The sequence below is a fragment of the Trachinotus anak genome, unplaced genomic scaffold, assembly GCF_046630095.1.
Source record: "Trachinotus anak isolate AG129_WGS33_773 ecotype Australia unplaced genomic scaffold, CSIRO_AGI_Tana_v1 ptg000010l, whole genome shotgun sequence".
NCBI classification, from domain to species: Eukaryota; Metazoa; Chordata; class Actinopteri; order Carangiformes; family Carangidae; genus Trachinotus; species Trachinotus anak.
In genome coordinates, this window is record NW_027273861.1 from 26,390,861 (window position 1) to 26,405,441 (window position 14,581).

The 14,581-nt window shown below is 42.2% G+C and overlaps 2 protein-coding genes across 13 annotated transcripts in view; both read left to right on the top strand.

Annotated features, from left to right (window-relative positions):
- The window catches only part of lrrc7 (leucine rich repeat containing 7), a 121,313-nt gene extending 115,863 nt beyond the window's left edge, over positions 1–5,450 (top strand). For 4 of the 9 annotated variants that reach the window (XM_071486454.1, XM_071486456.1, XM_071486451.1 and 1 more), the window contains one exon: positions 499–5,450. In XM_071486454.1, coding sequence (XP_071342555.1) covers positions 499–717 — 219 coding nt within the window. In that variant the 3' untranslated portion in view covers positions 718–5,450. The remainder of the gene's footprint in view (positions 1–498) is intronic. The other 5 variants (XM_071486453.1, XM_071486459.1, XM_071486455.1 and 2 more) reach the window with 4 other exon arrangements.
- A 4,448-nt stretch (positions 5,451–9,898) lies between these two features.
- Positions 9,899–14,581, top strand: part of LOC139626199 (discs large homolog 1-like protein) — a 105,659-nt gene continuing 100,976 nt past the window's right edge. For all 4 annotated transcript variants that reach the window (XM_071486471.1, XM_071486472.1, XM_071486473.1 and 1 more), the window contains exons 1-3: positions 9,899–10,165; positions 11,288–11,458; positions 13,727–14,537. In XM_071486471.1, coding sequence (XP_071342572.1) covers positions 10,147–10,165; positions 11,288–11,458; positions 13,727–14,537 — 1,001 coding nt within the window. In that variant the 5' untranslated portion in view covers positions 9,899–10,146. The remainder of the gene's footprint in view (positions 10,166–11,287; positions 11,459–13,726; positions 14,538–14,581) is intronic.

Genomic DNA, 14,581 nt, shown 5'->3' on the forward strand with positions numbered 1-14,581 from the left:
TGCCCTCCCTGCTGCCTACTTCTTTCCCCTAGTCAGACCCTGTCCCACACCTATTCTTCTTCCCCTATTCTTTATAAATATATACTGTATATCTATTTTTCTCTCTCTCTAACCTCGTGTCTATTCTGTACTAAGACCTTATCTGTACAAATAGCAGATAAACCATTTTAACATGTCTTTTTGAGGGGAACATATTGCTCAGCTTCTTTAAATTTTAAGATGCTAACATCAACCAAACTCTATGACCTTAAATGGCTAAAATTATGTCATTATGAACTCCTAGCAGGTTTATTGTCAACAGTATATTTGCAGTATATGCATGCCTCTCCAAATTTACAACAAAGACAATGTATTGGTGAGCTAACTGCATATTTTTGGCAGAAATGTGATTATTTTGGGGGGGGTGGGGGTAGAGATTGAGATGAGAATGAGAAAGGCAAAGATTCTAAACCATCGTGTCCCTGTGTTGTCCTAACGGTGTATCATTTTGACTTATAGGGTATCTTTGTTACTAGGGTACAGCATGACGGGCCCGCCGCCTCCGCCCTGCAGCCTGGAGACAAGATACTGCAGGTAACGCCCTCTCACTCGTCATCAAATGGGCCAGAAAGAGCCACATCCTGCCCTCTCTCCATCCCTCCAGCTTCGTATAAACATGGAGGCAGAGCATTAAGCAGGACAAAAGAGGTCGCCGTGCACTTCACCTGGCACAGTTAGCTGGACTATTTTCTACACCAGCTACTCACTGATTAGCTGCTCCATGAAGACTTCATGTTTATGGTAGACTTCAACATTTTCCTGCCTGTATATTCTGCCTCCGTGTGTGTACTTGTTGGTTCAGAAATCTGGCATGACCCCCCCACCACCACCCATCCTCTCTCTCATTCATCATCAATTAGTGACCACGAAAAAGGCTTGAGGTAACAACTTCTGAGTCATAGATTTACAGGTTTATTTAATCAGCCTAAAAAAGAAAATACCTCATGAGGTGAAGGGATGATGTTTCATAAGACATCAGGGCAGAAGTTAAATTAGGCTAACTAATAATAATAATAATAATAATACTGTGCTTGTTATTATTGCCCTGGGTATGTGGTGGCAGTAACACACACAAAAAAAACCAACTAAATATTCACCCAGCTCCAGTAAAATTCACCCATCTCTTATCAAGGCTGCATCATTGATAGTTCAGTTCAGTTCAGTTCAGTTAGAAATGTTTCTGATCAAAATTGATTTTCAGCTACACACATGTGCCACTGTGTCATTGTTTTTTACAAACAGAAACTGAGGATAAGATTTTAGCTCGAACGATGGAAAACAAGTTGCTAAATACTGCAGTCTGCATCAGGCCTGAATTAAAGCATGTGATTTGTCAGATTACTGGATGTTTGTGAATTTAAATTGTGAACAAATTGGATTATGTTATAAGTAAACAACAGTACATCATGGTGTTGATGCAGAAATCATGTATTGTCAGCCTGAGGGGATATTACTTTCCTGGGGACAACAATAAAGTGGCTATTGGAGGATTCTCACCTCCAATGTAAACCAGTCAGATGAAATGAATAAAAACTAAACAGAAAAAGTAAAAATCCCCTCCATTGACTGTGCTACTTGTGTTTTAGTGATATTTATTCAGAGTAGTGCTAGAATTAAACCCAAAAGGAAGTGATTGTACTCTGAGGTCAGCTTATGAGATGCCAGTGCTTCACCATAGCAGATGTACTCCCCCCTCCATCTCTCATTCCTTTCATGTTTTCCTCCCCTCTCTCCTCCCCCTTCATCTTCTCTCCACAGATGTACAGTTTAGCTGGATGAACTCATCTAAAAGCCCTTTTTTGTCTTTACCCCTTCTCTCTCTACAGCATGACTGTGTAGCTCCTCCTCTTCTCTCTCTTTTCCCCAACAGTGATGTGTTACTGAGATAATGATGGCAGTGACCCTCCATCCCTCCACAAAACACACCCACACATAGACATATGTATGGAAATACTGCAGCACACATACCTCTATACATACATGCACACACACACATGCTTTTGACTGTGCTGCGTGTTTGCCTTGCAGGCTAACGGACATAGTTTTTTACACATGGAGCATGAGACAGCCGTCTCTCTGCTGAAGAGTTTCCAGCGGACGGTGGACTTGGTGGTTCTGAGGGACAGCAGCATGCGCTAGAAATAGTTTTATAACAAACAAACAAACAAACACAACAACGCTTCTTTTTCTCTGCTCATCGCCATCCCACGCCACCCCACCTGTCCTCCGCTGGAGGCTCGTGGAACTGAAAAATGAGCCGCCTTTTTTACCTTTTTAGGGGAACACACAGACATTTATTTGCCTATTGCTGGACCAAAGGCAAATACTAGTGCCAAATGTACCATAGGAAACATATCGGCTCTTCTGTCCACCGACGGTCAGGGACCTGATCGACGGCTGGATGGACCACAAGAGGACTCTAAACTTTGAGTCCCTACAGGGCTGCTGCAGTTTGGATTTTGTGGTTGGTTTGTTAATTAGGCAGTCATCTGATTGGTCAGTCTGAGTAGTTTTTTTTTGTTGGATAGTTAGAGTTTTGGGGTATTTTTGCTTTTCTCCACTGCTTTTTATTTTGCAGTCCATGGTGGAATTTAAATGATTGGTTTTGTGTAGCACATGGTTCACTTTCCATGGTCTTTTTTGTTCTTTGGTTCTGTTTTTTTTTGTTTGTTTTTTTTTTTCTCTTTTTTCTTCTTTTGTCTCATGTTTTCTGTTCTTCTCTTTCTCTTAATGTCCTGTGTTTTATTCTTTTATTCTTGTGTTTCTGTCTTCTGTTCTGTTCTGCAGGTATTATTGCCTCCAATGTACAGAAATTGAAAACTTAAGACTTTCTGCCTTGTGTACATATATATAGAGCTGCAGCTTTGTGGAGCTGCACTCTCTTTGGGGCCTGGACAGACAGCTCTAAAAGTTTATGATAAATATAATTATTGTTGATAAACCACATTCTGAATTCTCTCTTATGAACATACAGGGATAATTTCTCCAAATGGACGATTTTCTAAAGTATACCACTGATTTATTTCTGTATAGAAAACACTTTTCATAGTCCATTACTGCTACTTGTTTTTTTTTTTGTTTTTTAAACTGTTGCTTGCACAGCTGTGCTGAAAAGAGCTAAAGCAATATTTCTGAGGCTCGGCCCATTGAGCTTTTCAGCAGAGCCTGACTTGTCCTGCAGTGCCATCTATCGAGCTAGTCACGCTAATGTTTACACACACACACACTGCCATGCACATGAACCAACAGGCAAACACACTCACGTTCCCACACACAGCACATATCCAACGGTGTGATTTGTGCACTATTGCATAGTGAAGCCCTGTCTGTTCCGGTCTGATTTAAGAAATTCACTCACTATTATAAACCCACTCACACACAAACACACTGTTGCATTATTCATGATGTCTGTGCCATATTTTGAGGTCCTGTTTCCTGGTACTGTTACAGCAATGTCACGTCACTTTCTTGCTGTTTGAGTTGTATGATAAAGTCACAGCATGCTCTCATACCATTGGTCACTGTCAGCCAGCTATTTTATGTTGGCTTCTAGAGTTTTACACTCTCAATGTACTATACCACTGAGTTTCAGTGAGACTGATGTTCTGAAGTTGGTGCCATATGGACCCTCTGCCCCCCCCCAAGTTGTATTTACACAGGCACAAAACATCAGAGCTTTACCTCCATGTGGCCCAGATCTGATCTGCACACCATGAGAGGAGCAGCGTGAATACAGGTAGTTAGTGGGGAAACTGGTTTTTAAATGTTGGCTTGGCTTCAAATCCAAGTGTCAGCAAACATGGACTCTGCTGACCTCTGGCGTCCCTGGAGAAGGCAGCAACAGAGACAAGACTCAATAAGATAAAACACATATTAGTGTCTTTATGGGTGAATCTGCATTGAATCAGATTTTCCCTTTTTAGACAATCAAGGAAAGATCTGATCTGTGTCACAAAGGATTTTGGCTACTCTTGAAATTTCTGTGTAACTTTTGTAACCTGAGGACATACTAATTGACTATGTGTGCAGAGGAATCTAGATCTGCCAGTTTTTGATAATGAACATTCAGAATTTGAAACAAGACATTAAATAGAGCAGGAAGAAGTAATCCAGACTCCAGACTCTAATCCAGATGTAGAAACTTGTGCCACAAGAGAAGTTTCTGGCCAAAGTTGGAGCCATGGCAATGTGATAAAATCCAGCCTTCGCTGTCACACTTCAGAAAATTGTATTGCCAAGACAGAAATAACCACAGAAAAAGAGTGAAGAGGCTCATTTTCTGTCTGTGTGTAAATGCAACACATGTCCCGAAGATGTTTTCGTGACAGTGAGCTTTGTTCTGTTCTGTGTAACATCTGATGTTTCATTCAGAGCAAAACAACATCCTTCGCTGTCCTTTGCTTTTCCTTGACATGACAGTGTCATCCTGTGCCCATTTTGTGTCAGCTCTCCTAATAAGCATCAGAATTTAAAGAATTCAACATAAGAGACACAAAATGGCACACCCACCCAACCCTATTTAGAGTTTGAAATATCAAAGATATTGTGATGAGAACAGAGAAAAAGGTTTGATAATATAATTATTTTTTACTACATGTTTCAGGTAATTCTTTCTAAATATATTGATATACCTTAGCTTTGCTCAAAAATTGTGATATTTTCTAATGACACTTATAACAAAGTTATGGATGGAAGTACGCACAGTATGACTTGGAGACCTACACATGTACTATCCAAAACTGTATAAAATGTATTTCTACTGTAATTGTGAATTTGTGTTATACAAATATATATTATATATATATGTATATGACTATAAAAACAGTCATTTTCTATGTGTTTAAACTACATAAGAGCTGAACAAATGCTGAGGACGGTGTCACTGTACATAGCTGTGAATGAAATCCAATTTAAAATGACTCATATTGATTGTGAATGTACTCATGCTTTCTGCAGTACCTACACCTACCCAACTTGAATGCTGCTTCTTCTGTTGTGTGACAAAAAGTACTTTGACCTCCGAAGAGAGAACCGCTGTCGAGTTATAAGTTGGACAAATTTTAGTGATGATTTAACAGAACTATTTATTTCTTTATTTATTTGCACATGCAAGTTGAAATCCTTCCAGTTTTAAGTTTGAGTATTAATGCGGAGAAATGTAATTGCCGAAGTATATATAATATATATCATGTGTTTAGAATGCATTTTGCAGACGCTATCTGTACATACTATTTAAGATACAGTTTTTACAAAAAATAATATATGTATAAAATTGAAAAAATGCTGTGCAGCGATTATACTGGAGCCATTTTGGGCTTTGGGACGTACCATTTTTTCAGTATATAAGAAGTGTTTTGAATAATGTACTAAAGTCTCTATTGTACAAATAATAAAAATGTCACTATTGGTAATCTGGGTTTCTTCTAATGCACTGAGCTGTGTGTTTGGATGGAAAGAGGAGGGTGATCTCTCTCTCTCTTCTCCTCTGTACCTGTGCCTTAATTGAAGTAGAAATAAAGAAACATGTAAGGAGAGAGAAGAAAGGGTGAAGTGATGAAGAAAGAAAGTTATGAAGTAAAGAAGTGGAGAGGAGAATGTACGAGAGTGATGAAAGCAATCATGCAAATAAGAGAAAACAGCGGCCAAAACAAGTACGGAAAATAAAAGAGGAAGAAAAGGAGTGAAGGGAGAAAACAGAGGTTGATGGAAGAAAGCGGTGAAGCAAAGTAAATAAGAGCAAAGAGATAAAATGAATAAACAAGGACGAAGTAGAATGGATAAAGAAGGGAGGCGGAGAAAATGAAAGGAAGCGAGTGATGAGGAAAGGAAAGAGGAAAGGATGAGGCTCACCTCAGCAGGTCTGTGGGAGATTTCAGTTTCCTCTGCTTCTCTGTGGATTAAACTCAGCAGAGCCTCCCGTCATCTCAGCAGATGCCCCTTTGTCTCTGTCCATTAGTCTAACAGACTGATTCTTCCTCATCCCTCTCTATCCATCCATCTCATCTCTTCCCGACACTTATCCGAGCCGTGGATCACAGAGGGACAGCTGAGTTTGTCAAGCTGCCTCACAGAGGTTTTTCTCTTTTATTAAGGTCGATCACCATGTCAGTGCTTGTATCATTCACTAGCTCAAAGAAAAGGTTTGATCCATTGTGGTGAGTATCATGTGTAAAAATGGATCTGTTTTTTTATTGATCAATTATTGATTAGGACTTTTGCTGGAAATTGAAGCGGAGCTTGTTCATGTGTGTGTAAAGTCCTGCACCAGTTATAATCTCCATATGGAAAGTTTAGCATAATGAAAGAGATGTGCAGTGTTTCCTCACTTCTGAACTTGTTGACACCAGAATGTGATTTATTCACAACCTCATTATCCATTATTGACAGGAAATTTTAATGATTAGTCAGTTTTATGGCCAATTAATAAAATTCATCCCAACTTTGCCCCATGTGCGTTCTTCATGCAGTATGTCTAAAATATAGAGGAGTCAGTCTTTTATTTCAGTGGCACCATTTGTTTCATTGAACAGTGTGAATACTTTTGTAAGTGTGTCACTTCTGGTCTTTGTTGTGCGTTTGTCTTTAAAATCATGTTGGTTTTATGGTATATTGGTGTATCTACAGCATACAGCGCATTCAGAAATGCAATATCCCATAATGACAAAGCAAAAGCAGAATTTAAGGAATTTAATTTCAATAAATTGCTAATTTATTGAAAAGGAAAAATCACACTGACATAAGTATTCAGACCCTTCACTCAGTACTTAGTTGAAGCACCTTTGGCAACGATTTCAGCCCAACGTGTTCTTGGGTGTGACGCAACAAGCTTTTCACACCTGGATCTGGGGATTTCCTGCCGTGCCCCTCTGCAGATCCTCGGAGGCTCTGTCAGGCTCAGTGTGGGCTGTCAGTGGACGGACTGTGAACTTTTGACCCAGGGTCTTAAGTGCTCTGGACCAGGTTTTCGTTACTGATATCTCTGTACTTTGCTCAGGTAAGCTTTCCCTCAACCCTGACCAGTGTCTTCATTCCTGCTGTGGAAAAACACTCCCACAGCACGATGCCAGCACCCCCCACCGCCATGCTTCACCTTTGGGATGGTATCGGGCAGGTGATAAGTGGTGCCTGGTTTCCTCTAGACATCGCACTTAGAAATGAGGCCAGGCAGTTCAATCTTGGTTTCATCAGACCAGAGAATCTATCTTGTTTCTCCCAGTCTGAGAGACTTTTTTTTTTTGTGAACTCCAAGCAGCTGTCATGTGTCTTTGACTGAGGACAGGCCTCTGTCTGACCAGATCAGTGAAGTCCTTCTGGTTTCTCCCATCTCCACACACCAAGAATCATGGAGGACACTCTGCTCCTGAGAACATTCAATGCAACAAAACACTTTTCACCCACAGATCTGTGCTTTGACACAATCCTGTCTCTGACTCTTTTTAATAGTACAATGTGCACTTTGAGTATGTTTTACTAATGCTTCCTCTGTCCTCCTCTCCTTTTAATTATACGCCACATCTATATACTACATTGTGTTATACTGTATAATAAGATGCGAACTGGATCATAATAATATAGGTATCATTGGCTAAGCTGTCATCCCTGTCTGTCTTGTACCATTCCCCGCTGTTCTCCTGGCATCAGCTCCCTCTGTAGAACAACTCTGCTTACTGTGGTCCAGGCCGACAATTAACAATGGAGGGTAATAGCACACACACACACACACACACTCACACACTCACACTCACACTCGCATTGACGGAAGCAGAATGATGTCCTTTTGTTCTCTTCCCTCTTTACTCAGTCTTTTACACACTGGTTTGGACAAAATGATACTTCTGTGTGCTGACCGACCAGCCCACTTACACAATCATGCATAAATTTCCCCCCACACTGACTAATACATTAGTGTGTGTGTGTGTGTTTGTGCATGTAAGAGATACAGAGTGAGAGTTTTTGTGCACTCACCAAAGCAGTCAATAAGCTCTTGTGACCTGATCAATAACAATACCAGAGACTGAGTCCCTGACCTGCATTCAGCTGCTGCCTGCATATGTGTGTGGTGAGTGTGTACGTATATGCAGATGAAGTGTCCCTACAACTGATCCACTGTGCAGGGGGGGGGGGCTGAGACATACTGTGTATTGTGTCCAACATGCAGGACTGACGTGTGTGAGGCAGCAGCTTTGGTTTTGTAATTTTGCCTTTTTCTTTTCACTCCGACAGGCGTTGGCGTCTGTGCAGTGGATCTATCCTAATCCTGAAAATAAACTAAGTCTTATAAACTTTACAATAAACGTCTCGGTGTGGCAGAATATATAAAAGGTCAACTCCAGCGCTTAGGGAAATCCACTGTTTCCTTTTTTCCTAGAGTTGGATGAAAAGATCAATATCAGTTTCCTCTCTGTTCAACCAGTGTGTAGATAATTCTGGGATGCAATTAGCCTAGCTTAGCACAAGTACTGAAAGGAGATGGACACATCATCAAAGAGAAAAACTAACTCTGTGTTATTAAGATTGAAAATGAGACTTTGCAGGATAAGTCAGCTTATAGTTTGAGATATGTCTTCACACACATTAGCCGGGCTGGGTGTAACTGCATGCACTGAATGGTGAAGTTGCCAGTTTCACACCATATCCAGGTGAAGCCTGGATGTAGTGGTGACAGTTGTTTAAAGTCGTGTTTGTTTTCTTTCTGTTTGAGATAAGCGAGGTTAACTATGTCCTGGGCCTCTGATCTGAATCCACAAAGAAGGAATTGATAGCATCTTCTCATCCGACCGTGACGAAAAGAACGATAATTTACAAAACACTAGCACTGTCCTTGAAAGGAACAGCTCAGCGGTTTGGTGTATTGGTCCCTGTTGGCAAGCTAACGTTTAATAGCCACTCTTTCTTTAGTCATGCGCTGAACAGTTATCTGCAGTTATTTTACAAGGTCTCAAGTCAGTTTTATAAGTTAAATATTATAGTTTGAAACTATTTGAAGCAGCTATGAGCAGCACACGTCGCTGGAAAGGAATGACACAGTATTGTCAGGTTCTGTCATTATGGTGTCAACTCCCCCAGTCTCCCATACAAAGCTCACTCACATAGGAAATAGTGCGTATTTTATTGATAAAATAACTATAACCTTGAATAAGTGGACACACTGGAGACAGTTGGTTTTCTTTTTGTGTGAACTAGGCCCTGGTGCTTGATCCAGGCTCAGTGCTGGAGGCGAGCCTTTAAAACTGCAGCTTTAATCCACTCAAACACCACACACCTGTTTCCCACCAGGACGAGGAACTTCCCTCAGCTGCCGGTGGGATTACACCTGTACTGTTAGTGTCCTCATGTCTGTGTGTGTGTGTGTGTGTACATGCATGTGGGCACCATAAACAGACAGCAACCCTACACACTGCAAAGTACCTTTATTTATTATTTTTTTAAATTCTTGCTTCATATCTTTATGGTTCAATACAACTCAACAAACCACTGTGTGATTGACAGGCTGCATGGATTTACCTGTGGGAGTCTAATCAGTGTATGTAAACCCAGATCTATACTGAGCTGAGTGGAGCAGATGCAGAGCCGGTGCAGACCCTGATAGACCAGCTCTCATCCTCTGCACACTGCACCTGTTTAACATGACAATACCGCCGACATACACAAGCTGCTTATACAGAGCCTCTCAAACAGGCCTGCTCCACTGGGGTCTGCAGGAGAAAGCGTGTGCGTGTGCGTGTGCGTGTGCGTGCGTGTGCGTGTGCGTGTGTGTGTGTGTGTGCATTCATCCCGAGGACCGCCTGAGAACCGGTCGGACGGTGTTTTGAGTCAAGTCACCTGAATGAAGGAATGGAGAACTAGTTTTACCAGAGAGAGAGAGAGAGAGAGTGAGTGTGTGTGTGTGTGTGTGTGTGTGTGTGAGTGTCCGGGGTTCGCTCGGACTCTCAGACCTTTCAGAAAGTTTGTTTTCACGCCGGAAGGACAGCTGATTGGCCGGCCGGCCGCGGTGCCAGTGCCGTGTCCCAGTTTGGAGGCGGGCTGTCCCGGGACAGACGCACACATCTGTACAGGCGGCCCGTCACAGCGACACACGCCCCGGGGAGGAGGACTGGTCGTGTCGCTATGCCTGTGCGACAGAAAGGTAAATAAAAGTTGTTGTTTTCTGTGCCTTTTCCCATCAGCAGCACACACACACGTATATTTAGTTCTGTTACTGGAGGACGTGTGTGTGAACCTCTGACAGCTTCGTTGTTGCTCTGCGAAGCGCTTCTCTTTAGCCGAGTAAACGTTGGATCGCGAAACTTCCGTAAAACAATAAAACAATTTAACGTTTGATTGTTTATCGGTGTGCACACACAGCATGTAGATCATAACTTAAGAGTTTTTACTAATCATTCAGACCCTGTGGTAAATTCGGCGCACAAGTTATCCTCAAAGTAGCACTTTTCTTTTTTACTTTTTAATTTTTAATCTACTTTTTTTTAATTTTCAGCCAGCTGGTCTCCATTGACATGCATGCATATTGACGGAATTCAGCTTTAGCGTTCATTTCATTTATTGCATGCAGTATCGAAAAGATTGGTGCAAATGATTCATTCATGGTTAAAGATACGTTAAGGTGAATGAAATGACCACAGATTTGACTGGCGTTTGGCCTGACCTGCGGCTTGTGCAAAGGCTGAGGGCTGACACACCTCGTCTGAGTTGGCTTTAGTCAGCTGTTCAGAGGGCCATGGAGCCTGGAATGCAGTTGCACCCTTCCTTTGCACCATAAACTCCTTTGCCCACATTGCCCTTCTGCACCAGAGCAACTCAAACACATGGTTATAAAATATTATAGTGGTTACTTGTCCATAAAGTGCAGGCAAATGCAGTAGTACCATGAACTGACTGAATATTCAGCATTTACCACAAAGACCTATGGTTTACTTATTACATAAAAATGGCTTTATTATTGCAGGCACTGGTTGAGACAGAAAAGGAAAAGAAAACATTCTTCTAAGCAAGGAGATGAAATATACTGAAAGCCACAGACTCCTAACACCTGTGTCCGCTCTCACTCACAGCCAGGTGTCTTTTATTAACTTCACCCTAATGAAGACCCTGCGAGATCTGAACCAGTCACAGTTATAAACCATAATAATCCCACTTAAGTAAAGGCTTTTAATGTACACTACCTACTCTCCTCGCTCTACCTGGAGAATTGTGTCTTTCCTTCTCCGTCATTACGAACGTCGTACTTATTTGTACATGTTGTGTTTAGATGCTCAGCGAGCCCTGGAGCTGCTCCAGCAGTACCGCGCCAAATTAGATCAGAGGCAGCAGAACCAGAGTCGGACCAAAGAGGGCCACGTGGAGGAGGACCACCAGCTACAGCAGTCTCTGGACAGAGTCATCAATGTCTTCCAAAGTCAGCTCTTCAGCGCTCTGCTTGGTGAGAGTGTCCGTTTGTCTGTCTGATACACTCAGCCGTGGAAACCTGGTATTATAATGTGATGCTGAAGCCCTGCTGTGTTTTTGAGCTGTGAAGCCTGTTGATCTTCCCGTTATTCCGTTTTTCTTAAACTTGGATTTGACATCTGGAGGTGAATGGGTTCTTTTGGTGTGGTGTTGATTGTGTGGATGGAAATGAAGGATGGCTCCTTAAAAATGAAAGAAGAAGATTAAAGCTTCATATCACCCAAACCACACACACACACACCTTTTCTTGATTATATCATTGTTGGTAGATTGTTCATGGGCTGTTTTAGTTGTTTTTTACATTAGACCAAAACCCTGCAAAACTAAACAGAAACTCACTGCATGAGAAGATGCCACAGTTTTTTTTATGATTTGGGTGAACTCACCCTTTAGCCTGGTTCCTGTGAAGCTCAGTGTTGCTTTGCTGCAGCCAGGTTTTGTCTGTGTGGCATTTTGCATTTCGTGTCATGTCTTGTAGCGGTGAAATGTGTCAGTCGGGAGGATGCGGTGTGTGCTTGGGATTGTATATAAGGCTTGAAGACAGGAACGAGCTCTCATGGTGTCTACAAGACGTTTGAGCTGGCCTATCACATGACTGTTCACCAGCAAATGGAGGTCAGAACACACAGATGCAGGCGTGACGTGGTCTGTCACAGAAAACACAGAAAACACAGGGCCCTTTGTAGAAGATAGGCACACATTTACAGTATGTGTAGTAAGTTCTCCTAATAGTTCAAAATCTGTGTGTAACTACTTAGTTTTGGTGATAATGAACTGTTTCCTTTTTGAAACACAGGCCACATGTGTCTGTGTAATTATGTGCAAGACAACAAACTGGTTCTTAGTCTCTGGTCCCACCTGTCTGTGCCACGCCCACACCTGTGGCTGTTACAGTAACACGTGTGTGTGTGTGTGTGTGTGTGTGTGCGCGCGTGCTTTTCACTAAACATGACACTGACTTCCTGTTTGAATGCAACTTTGACCTTTAACTGAGCTGTTTCTGGTGTCAAAGTTGTGTCTTGGCACAGTGCTGTGTTTCTTTAGTAATTATTTCTTCTATTGATCATTGACTGCGTTTGTGTTGAAGTCTTTAAACCTCACCAACAGGACTTCATCTACTGTAGCATGTTGTTTGAATATTCTCTGTGGCCATGGATTTGACTGTGTGTTACTGTACTTTTTAATTTCTAATCTTTGAGGCCTGTTTTGTCATTTTTGCATATATTATATTTTTAAATTCTCTGTGCACTCTTCACTTTTACACATCCTCCCCCAGCTGTATTCCTTGTCCTCTTCCAACATATACTACGCCCTTTTCTTCCTCTTCATTCTCTCTTTTATGACATGACCAACAAACTGGTCAGAGTTGGCAGCCTGAGCTCACCACCATGTGTATGATTTAGTGTGGAACTGCCTGTCAGTTGTGGAGAGGGGGAAGTGAAACCTCTGATTGTAACAGTCGGTGTGCTTACGTCTGAAAAAGGAAATGATGGAGGGATGAACTATTCATCGCTCCTGTAAATGAGGAACCCAGGATACTTCAGGAGCAGCTGTTCTACATGACTATGGTGGAAATATCCTCCTGCTGCCACTAGAGGTCACAAGTGTATCAGCTCTGTTTTATTTGGTTTCATGATCTCAGAAGAATGTCACTGTTACTGGCTTCATGCTGTTTTCATCTGAACCAAAGAATAATAATAATAATAATAAAATAGTAGTTATTAAGCTTTTCTTTTATATTTGGTTTTTAGGGCTGCAATTAATAATTACAATTATTTTCAGTGTTGATCTACCAATTATTATTTTTTTGATCAATCAGTTGATAGATAAATTTTTCAGTCTGTAAAATAAAATAGATAAAATGTCATGTTTTGTCTGACCGACTTAAAAAAGATGATTCACATAATGAATTTACAATGATATGAAACAAACACATCGTGCACATCGTCACGTTGTAGAGGGTGTTTTGAGTTTTGATTAACTAATGACCCAAAATTAATTGATCGTCAGAATGGTTAGTGATTACTTTTCTGGTTATTGAACAATCATTTCAGCTCTAAAGCTCTACATCGTTTGGAGATAACAGATCCCCACTGATATTCATTCATTCAGAATTTGTTTATTGATTGGTCAGTCTATCATTTATACAGTCATGCATTCATTTTATAATAACTTGATTTTTTAATCCATTGGACCCTTCAGTCATTCATCATGGCTCCACTCTGTCTGTTTGTACCTCCAGATATCCAGGAGTACTATGAGTTGACCATCCTCGCAGACAGCAAGTGTTCTGTGGACCAGATAGACGGCCCTGGGGACCTCCCTGCCACCTGTAACTCGCCAGAACAACTCCCGGCCCAGCCACAGGCCTCCCCTGGCCCTGTGAGCCCGCTGGCTTCTCAGCCAGGAACACCTCAGCCAAAACCCCTAGCCCCCAAACCCAGGTCAATCAAATCCCCTGCGCCTCCAATCCCATCTGGAACACCCCCGAAAAAGCCATCTTCTCCAACAACACAGTCCAGTACACCTCAGTCGCAGCCAGCCAAAGTCAAGTACCGTGCTCCTCTTCCTCCTGTCCAGTCTGGAGCCTCTAAATCCACAGCGGAGGAGACTTCTAAACCCTCTTCTCCCTCTGCCGCCACCGTGAACGATGCAGAAACTCCCATAAAAACTCCTCCTGCAGTATCAGTGAATGGAGCAAAGCCTCATCTGACTGCCACCACCTCCTCAGAAAGCTCCACCACCTCTACCAACCCACAAAGCTCTCCTGCCACTCCCGACCTCAGCCTGGCGACTGTCTCAGCCCTCGTCTCCAGCACCATTCAGGGCTTTGTGTCGCCGACCACTCCAGACAAGCTCGCCCCCACCAGCACCACTCCTAGCACCAGCCCAGGACCTGACAGAGTCACGGACGCTGCAGGCATCTATACAGCTCTCACAACCAGCAAGGACCCAGGATTAGGCAAAGTCACTCCCAGCACGAGTCCAGTTAGCCCCAACCAGGGAAAATTCACCTTCAGCGGCCTCAGCCCCACAAGTCCTCCAGGGCTTAGGTATGTCCAGCGATTTATTTAGTTCAGTGCAACCTTTGGAAACT